The sequence below is a fragment of the Neopelma chrysocephalum genome, unplaced genomic scaffold, assembly GCF_003984885.1.
Source record: "Neopelma chrysocephalum unplaced genomic scaffold, ASM398488v2 Primary Assembly neopelma1_165, whole genome shotgun sequence".
In the NCBI taxonomy this organism is placed as follows: domain Eukaryota; kingdom Metazoa; phylum Chordata; class Aves; order Passeriformes; family Pipridae; genus Neopelma; species Neopelma chrysocephalum.
In genome coordinates this window covers 216088-225294 of record NW_020897827.1, presented here as the reverse complement: position 1 = coordinate 225294, position 9207 = coordinate 216088, and the positions used below count along the sequence as shown (strand labels likewise).

The window sequence follows — 9207 nt, the reverse complement described above, 5'->3', positions numbered from 1 at the left end:
GGAGCCCAGGAATGTTGCAGGGGAGCCCAGGAATGCTGCAGGGGAGCACAGGAATGCTGCAGGGGAGCCCAGGAATGTTGCAGGGGAGCCCAGGAATGCTTCAGGAGAGCCCAGGAATGCTGCAGGGGAGCCCAGGAATGCTGCAGGACAGCGGCAGCTTGGTGTAGGAAGCAGTTTGTCACTGAGGATTAAAAATGCAGTCGAGGACTAGTGCTGTAAAAGGGTTTAATCCAGGACCTCCATGCTCTGTTTTCTCCAAAAATATCCCTCCTAATGCGTTTTATCCGGGCATGTCCTTCACTAGACTCTCCCTGCAGATGGGAGGAGAGGTGATAAGATGAGTATTTTGTGTGAGGTGCTGAAGCCAGTGAGGCTCAGCAGGCAGGCTGTGGGCCTCAGAAATCCACTGATGTATATTTTATTAGAGGAACATTTGAGTCTCTTATTGCACTTCACATTCAGGTAGATAAATCTGTTTCAGGGCTGAAAATGAAATCCTTTTGTGCTGTCACATCCGTCAAGGGCAGTTGAGCATTATTCAGAAGAAGTAATGAATTGGTCCTGTTCTAAATAGCAAGGACTTGAGACAAATCCCATTGTGACATAAAAAGTTGATGTGAGCCCTGGGGCAGACTGGCTGCAGGCCACTCTGGAGGGATTTTCTCTGATCCTTGGCCCAGAGGGGCTGGGGGAGGAAGGCAGAGCAGGACAATAACCCTTGGGAAATGATCTGCATGTGTGTGTTGGGATCTGTGTGTTTCCTGCACTTGTGCTGGGATTTAAGGGTGTCTTAAGAGAAAAATCCATCCTGGATTGCTTTTGGCAATGGGTTGACACTGTCAAATAGTTCCTGTTGCACTGCCTGTAAATTTAAATCTGGTACAGGTAGATGTGCTTTACTTCTGAAAATGACACCCTGGGGGCAAGTTTAGCTTTTCCCCAAATTAAATTTATTCAGTCCATAGCCAAGGGTAGAAACATCTTGCGTTTGCCATCCTTCTCCCCAGCTCTGGAGGCATTTTGTTCCCAATCTTCATCACTCAGCCATTGTTTTATGGAATAATCTGCAGGAGCAGACGGGGCGAGGGAGGTGCAGGATGGGGCTGAGGTTCCTCTGCTGAGCTCCCTGTGTGTGATCCACCCTGCCTAGTGGGGGGGATGGGGCTGGGAGTGCTGAGATTTGGGTTTTTAGCTGCTGATTCGTGAGTAATAGTGGAAGGGACAAAAATGAACAGATCATTGAAATAGGATTGGTCCTTTGAATTTAAAAAACAAAAGGAGGAGGACCCCCCACCAAATTTGTTGCAATAATTTTTTTTAGTGATAGGCTGTTTAACCTAATTTTCTTCTGTGTTTGAGGATCTGGGATGTTTCCTATAAAGTAGAAAATATTTGCATCGTGATATTCTGTGATATTTCTTTTGAGAAGTGATATAAAGGGATTCTGGGGTTGGACAGCACCTGGCTGAGGTTAAACCTTCCTGTGGACCCTCAGTGCTGCCCTGTGTGAAGGTGTACATCCAGAATGGATGTGCTCAAATCCCAGAGTTCTGGGTGATGGCAGGGAAGCAGGAAGGTCACCCTCTGCTGTGGGGTTGCCCAGGGCTGTAGGGGAGCTGCTCTGGCTCCAGCTCCCCTCAGCAACTTTCAGAATATCCCAGTGTCCTGTTACTGGGCAAGAAACACCTTCCAGGGAATGCTGGAACCTGCTGCCTCATGACAGCGCCCAGGGAAGCTTCATGAACACCAGGGTTCACTGGCAGGGGTACAGCATTTGCCTGGCAGGCCTGTTCCTGGGGGATTTTAAAGGATTTTCTATAGGTAGGGTAGAAAATCCAGAGTACTCCCACAGTGCAGAGCTTTGGGGTGGAAGTACCTGTGACACAGAAGTGTTGGGAGAAACCTGGAAGAGGGAGAGGAGCTTGTTGGTACCAATGGACTCTGAGTGTGCCAGGACTCACGAGACCTGTTTTGTGCTTTGTGGATTGACAGAAGCCTTGGCTTGGCTTAGCATGAGAAAAACAGAATTTGGTTTGACTTTTCCCCCTGTCTCTCTCTCCCAGCCTATGCAAGCAGCAAGATGTCCCACAGACGAGCTGTCCTTGACCAACTGTGCTGTGGTGAACGAGAAGGACTTCCAGTCTGGGCAGTAAGTGTCACTGCTGCTCTGGCAGCTTTGAACCCCAAAGGAATTGTTGTCAAAGTCTAGGTGGATGGGGAGTGGCATTTCAGATTTGGGAGGGTGAATACAGGAGGTTATTTAACAAAACTCCTGTGTCTTTAGAGACCAAAACTTTAAATGTGGCTCTTTCTCAGAATGGGAGGTGCTGAAATAATTCTGACTTTCTCTGAAGCATTTCTTCCTTGGGAACTGCATCTGCTTAACTAACAGGATCACTGTTTTAATGAAGGACTTCAGGCCTTTTTGTGATCTTTCTTGTTTATTTTGGTTTTGCTGTTCTTCCTATTACACAGTTGGAATATTTGAACTATTTCAAAAACATTTTTATCATTTACTTGTGTTACTTGGGGCATCTTTTCACTGTCACATCATATGGGAATGCTGAGCAGAGTCAGGAGAACTCCCTCTTGTTCTCAGGGTTTTCATGCACCAGGACAAAAGGGAAAAGCAGCCAGAGTGTGGGCACAAGTTGGATTCTTTAATTACAGCTCTGGGGTGGCTGACAGAACCTGACTCTGGGTTTTACTTCTGTGAGAAAGGCAGAAAACATGAATTTTTCAGCTCAGCCCACACAGGAGGGTTTTGTCTTCAAAGCAGCCAATTAACAGGTTTGATTTCTGTGCTTTGGTGCAGCTTTAGGGAGGTTCTCCCAGAATTCAGGATGTAGGTTGTAGACAGGAGTAATTAATTGCAGCAGGAAGGGAGCATCACGTGCAGCACAAGGCAGGAGAGGGTTTGAAAAATGGGAAAAAATGTTAAAGGAGATACTGAATGATCCACTCATAAAATACCTGTGCCAGGTGAACTCTGCTAAGGGTGGAGGGCACAGTGGTGCTGAACTCTGGGAATGCAGGGATGTGTTTAGGACCTGCCTCTCTGTGCTGTCACTCAGCTCTGCTGCCCTGGGACCTGTCCTGGCCCTTGGGGCATGAACTGAAGTGTGATTTCACGAGCCCAACTTGAGTATAAAATGCCAAAACAGATCAAACCCACCACCCTAGAAACCCCAAATGAGCAGAACTTTTAGAGCCAGAAACAGGTGAAAGTGTGTATTTGGACAGGGAAGTGTCCTGGTCTGTTCAAATGGTGGTTTTCCCCTGGTAGATTTTTTTCCAGAGTAATTGAGTTACAAAAATACCTGCACTGAGCACTGTACCTCATGCATTATACAAACCTTAATTTCCTCCAGTCTGGGTGTCCTGGAGGGACCCAGCTGCCAGACCTGCAGCAGTGGCCGTGTTCCTTTGGCTCCCAGAGCCCTCTGCCGTGGCACTGGGGGAGGTTTGCAGGAAGCAGTGCCTGAGGTGTGCTGGGTGAGCAGCTGGCCATGGTTCTGACCGGGGTGATCCTCCCGAGAGCTGCTTGTTTGCAGCTCTGAGAGCTCCCACGGGCACAGCCTGTGCTTGGTGGGAGCAGATGCTGTAAATTGCTTTGCAGAGCACGGGGAAGCTCCTGGTGTTCCTGCTGAAGGCTGGAGTCAGTGCTGCATTGCAGATCCCTGGAACCAGCCCCAGCCAGCCCTGCAGTGGCTGTACCTCATGTCCCTGCCCACCACTGCCTGCACACAGCGGCCTTGGGGACAGTCCCACCCAGGGCTCTGCTCTGGCACTGCCCATTGCTGCTCGGGGTGTGCAGCCTGACCTTGGAGCTGCTTTAACCCCAGGATGCTGCTCTCCATCTTTGGGTGCTCCATTTTGCACACCCCGTGGGCTGGGCAGGGGTGAGTCACTGTTTGGTGCTGCAGGAGTTCATGAGAGGCCATGCTCTGGATTTTGGGGACTTGCACTGTCTTGAGTTCCCATGACCTGCTTTTACCTCGAGGACTCCTGGGGTAGTTTGGAGAGAGAAACAGGTGCTGAGCACACCCAGGCAGGGAGGGGACAACAGTCAGGACAGGTTGGCTCAATGGCAGTTTTCTTGTTTGTGTTGAGAGCTGACTAATTGTTCTCGCCTTTTATCCCTGCCTTTTCCATGGGAACACCATCCCTCCTATCTCATGCCAGTTTAGTTGTCTGAGGAGCCCTTGAAGAGCCTTGCTGAATAATGGCTGTAGGTTTCCAGACATGCACCAGAGGAATATCTGCCTGTAGGGATCAGGTGCTTGCTGGCACCTCTGCCAGACACCCGAGTCATCCCCTCCCTCCTCCTGTGTGCATAAAAACTGATGCACACCCAGGTTAATGTCTGTTGGTTGGCTCAGCCTGGCCAGCAAATGTACCAGCAGTTGCCTGGGCCTGGCCTGGAGTCCTTGCTAAGGGCTGGCATCACACACTTTGGTTCTCACCGTTCCAGGCAAGGCTTTACACATGGAATCACACAGCGGTTTCACCTGGGAGAGCTCCTGGGACCCGCCTGGCCCTGGTGATTCGTTGTTCCTTTTGTTCATTTATGAGCAGAAGCTCTTAATGAGGTTGAGATTTCCCCTATGTGTCTCTGAGCTCCTTCCTGGTGAACATCAGTGTAGGAAATTGCATTTAGTTTTTCTGCTGTTGCCTTATTTTGAACATTTGTAATACTTAGGTTGCTTCCACCCCAGTGGAAGCTGCCTGCTCCTGCTGTCTTTGACAAGACACGTGGTTGTTCCTGTGCTTTTTGCAGATTTTTCTCACAGAATCTGTCAGGATTTGACCTTTCCCAGTATTTTCTTTCAGAAAGCTGATTTTTTTTCCCCTGTTTTTCCTTTTTATTTTCCTTCCTGGCATCTCTTTGCCTGCTCTCAGGCTCTGCTGTCTTTCTGTGTGGCTGGAAATGTTGTTGGTGAATTATATGCTCCAATACAGTAATTTTAATTTGTACCAGATCCTTGTTGATATTCCCTTCCCCCTGCAGTATTTTTACCAGGTATCCTTATTTTCTTGCATTTTTCTGTTTTGAATTGAAGCCCAGCCTGGTGGAGTTTGTTTCTTCCTGCAGAGACGCTGAATCTCTGCATGTTGAAGTCACTGTTGTGTGCAGTGCTCAGGATCCATCCCAGGCTTAAGAAGCTTTAATCTTGGGTCTTTTCCTGTCTGATGAGCTGCTTCCAGCAGGGTGTTGGTTGTCATCAGGTGTATTTTGTGGCAGAGCTGGAACCTGTGTGTTACCTATGGACATGTTTCTCTCACACTCTGCAGCATCACACTCTGTTTGGTGATACTAATTTGGATTACTCCTGCTGTGCTGGAACCCTCCTGCTTTTGGTCCTGTCTTCCTGGACAGTTCTCTGTTTTACCCACTGCTCAGTTTAAAATGAGCAGTCCTTGGAGCAGCATTCCAGCAGGGAAGGATCACCTGCCTGTCCTTGCTGCCAGTGCTCTCCCTAGTCATGGAATCACAGGATGGTTTGGGTTGCAAGGGACCTCGAAGATCATTTTGTTCCAACCCTCTGCCATGGGCAGGGACACCTTCCACCAGCCCAGGTTGCTCCAAGCCCCGTCCAACCTGGCCTTGGACACTTGCAGGGCTGGGGCAGCCACAGCTTCTCTGGGCAACCTGTGCCAGTGCAACCTGTTCCTGTCTGATGTGCCCAGAGGTGATGGTACCACCTTTGCTGCAGGGATGTGCTGCTGGCTCCTGTTGAGCTTGTTGTCCACAGGGGTCCCAGGTCTTCTTCCCCCCCAGCTGTCCCCCAGCCCCTACTGGTGCATGGGATTGTCCCCCCCAGGTGGAGACTTTCCATTTGCTCTGTTGAACTGGATGGGACCTGCCGAGGTCCCTCTGACCAGCAGCACCATGGGGTGTGTCTGGCTGAGGAGCTCTGTCCCTGAGCTGCTCAGGAATGGAAGGGTTAAATAGTTTTGGCCACGTGTGGACCCCTGGGGTGGGCACACCCCCAGTGACCTCCTGCCTCTGGAATTGCACACCCAGTGACAGCTGTATCCCAGCAGTGTCTGTGAGGGTGGCTGTGCTGAGCAGTGTGGGAAGGTTGCTCGTGTTGGGATGAACAACATCTCCAGCTCTCCCTTCAGCCTCAGAGGTCACCAGTTCATCATATTGGTAAGGCTGGATTTTCCACTGTAAATCCATGCTGACTATTCCTAAATCCAAGCTGGAAGTGACTCCCAGGGCTTTAATATGTTTGGCTCCCAGGATTAGTTACTCCATCACTTCCCTAGGGACTGAGGTGAGGCTGCCCAGGCTGTACTTCCTTGGATCCTGCTGCTTGAAGACAGGAGTGACATCTGCTGTCTCCTGGTTCCCAGACACCCTCTGTGGTTGCTGTGCAGTGCCAGTAAATGCCTTGCTCTCCCCAGTAACATTTGCAGGGAACTTTCCCACCTGTAACAGGCTCCTGGACTTGTGCCTGAGGCCGGAGAAGGAGGCAGGGAAGGGGGTGTGTGCATACAGCTGGTGCCCGTGTAACCCCAGTGTACTTCCAGTGCAGGCAGCAGGAAAGAGGAGGATGAGGTGGAACGTGATTCCATCATCACCCTTGTCACCAGTGCACACAAATCCCAGCTTCCTTTGGGTTTGCTCTCTCCTGCCAAAGGCAGGCTGCCTATCACATGATAAGAGCTATCAGGCAGAGTCTGAGGAGAGCCATAAGCAGCTTTGGAGTATCTTTGTTGCTGACAGCTTAAATGGTGAGTGTGACAGACAGGCACACGCCACTGCTGCTGCTGGGGCTGCTTCTGACTGCTGGCACTGCTGCTTTTGTAACAGTGTTCCTGGTCTTCAGATAGAACCACAGAATCACTGAGGTTGGAAAAGACCTCCAAGAGCATCCAGCCCAACGTGTGACTGATCCCCACCTTGTTCCCCAGCCCAGAGCACTGAGTGCCACGGCCAGTTCTTCCTTGGACACCTCCAGGGATGGGGGCTCCACCACTCCCTGGGCAGTCCCTTCCAGTGCCTGACCACTCTTTCCATGAAGAAATTCCTCCTGATGTCCAGCCTGACACTCCCCTGGCACAGCCTGAGGCCGTTCCCTCTCCTCCTGTCCCTTGTTCCCTGGGAGCAGAGCCCAACTCCCGCCCCGGCTCCCTCCTCCTGTCAGGGGGTTGCAGAGCCAGAAGGTCCCCCCTGAGCCTCCTTTTCTCCAGGCTGAGCCCCCCCAGCTCCCTCAGCTGCTCCTGCTGCTCCAGCCCCTTCCCAGCTCCATTCCCTTCCCTGGACACGCTCCAGCCCCTCCATGTCCTTCTTACTGTGAGGGGCCCAGAACTGGACACACTCAAGGTGTGACCTCAGCAGTGCCAGCACAGGGGGACAATCACTGCCCTGCTCCTGTGGCCACCCTATTTCTAATCCAGGCCAGGGACCATTGGCCTTCTTGCCCACCTGGGCACAGCTTGGGCCCATGTTCAGCTGCTGTTAAGCAGCACCCCCAGGTCCTTTCCAGCTGGGCCACTTTCCAGCCACTCCGATGCTGGTTTTTCCAGCACTCGGCTGCTCTCTGGGTTCACAATCAGTTGGTTATCAGGAGGAACAGCCTCAGGGTCTGTGTGATTTTGCTTTTTGTACAGAAACTCCTTCCATTTTTTTTCTACGATCAAACTTCTCTAAACAATATACTGAGACCCCTGTCTGGGCTTTGCATCTGTTTCTGGTTGGAATCACAGCTGGGGGTAGTGCTTGTACTGGGTTAAAATGTTGGTGCTTTGGTGTTAATGCCTGAGGTGTGAAAGCAGTGTTGATTTTTAGCTGTAGCAGCCTTGGTGTTTGTGGTTATAGTTTGGTTCCCTCACACTGGTACAGAGCAGTTGCTGAAGGAAAGGGTTGCTGGGGGTATGTAAATAGTAATGATTGGTACAGTGTCTTGCAGTTGGGCTTTGGGATCACGTCATGCAGTGAAGGTGCTGGACTCCTGTCTCACTGTCTGTGTTGTGCTGTGGCTCTAATGCTTTTGGTTTTCCTTTACAGCACCAGAGAGAAGCTGGATGTTCCTTTTGAATTCTCACAGCTCTGAGCAATGCAAAATCTCCTGGTGCATGTATCCAAGTAAAATACTGTCCTCTCTTCCAGACATGTTGTTGTGAAGACCTCTCCCAACCACAAGTACATCTTCACGCTGAGAACCCACCACTCAGTGGTCCCTGGCAGCATCGCCTTCAGCTTGCCCCAGGTAGGGGGGGTTTGACTTCCTGCTTTGCTATGGAATAAGCAAAATCTCTTTTGGGATCAGGACTGAACACAGGTTCTGATTGGAGTCAATGTGATTCCTGCACATTTGATCTCTGACAGCAGAAGTTCAAGCAGACTTTTACTACAACTGAAGTGACCATGGTTGTATTTCTTTGGTCTGTTTTTAGCACATGGTGAGATGCAGATACTGGAAAAGGTGCAATTTAACCTTTTAAAAACCCACCAGAAACAAACTATATGAAAAAGAAAACCCTAAGCAATGTCTGTCCTTCCTTGTGAATTTTTATTGTTCCCTGTTTTCCCTTGAATTTAAAGGGTTTCTTTGCTCTGTTTTTCTCTTTTTAAGACCTGCCAGAAGTCTTATTGACTACATCCAGTCATTGTTGGTATTTTTAGATGAAAAGTGCAAAGAAATGCATAAAATAAAAAAAAAAAACAAACCCTGCTCTCCTCCTTCTTAGTTAAGTTATTATCAGATGTTAAATGATGGTTAGAATAAATAATTAATACAATTAACTTCTAAATAGAAAAACGAACCTCAGGTCTAGGGTTGATTTTTGTAGGTTCCAGTTGTTGTTGCACAGCCAGGAAAGCTCCTGTGCTGAGGGGTGAAGCCTGGTGCTCACCTTGGAGAAGTGGCTCTGGCAGTGCTTTATTTCAGGGGATCATGGAGCAGTTTGGATTGGAAGGGACCTTCAAAGTCTGTTTGGTCCGAACTCCCTGCAACGTGCAGGGACACCTTCCACTAGAGCAGGGTGCCCTGTCCAGCCTGACCAGAACGTTTCCAGGATGGGGTATCTACCACCTTTCTGTGCCACAGTTTTACTCCTTCACCCTATAAAATGTCTGAATCCACCCCCTTTTAATTTAAAACCATTTCCCATTTTCCTATTGCTACAGGCCCTGCTAAAAAGTCTGTCCACATCTTTCTTTTAAGCCCCCTTTAAGTATTGAAAGGCCTCAAT

The 9207-nt window shown here is 49.7% G+C and overlaps 1 protein-coding gene across 2 annotated transcripts in view; it reads left to right on the top strand.

The window, feature by feature from the left end:
• The window catches only part of NSF (N-ethylmaleimide sensitive factor, vesicle fusing ATPase), a 72423-nt gene that overhangs the window by 10791 nt on the left and 52425 nt on the right, over window positions 1-9207 (top strand). For both annotated transcript variants that reach the window (XM_027701686.1, XM_027701687.1), the window contains exons 2-3: window positions 2064-2149; window positions 8123-8222. In XM_027701686.1, coding sequence (XP_027557487.1) covers window positions 2064-2149; window positions 8123-8222 — 186 coding nt within the window. The remainder of the gene's footprint in view (window positions 1-2063; window positions 2150-8122; window positions 8223-9207) is intronic.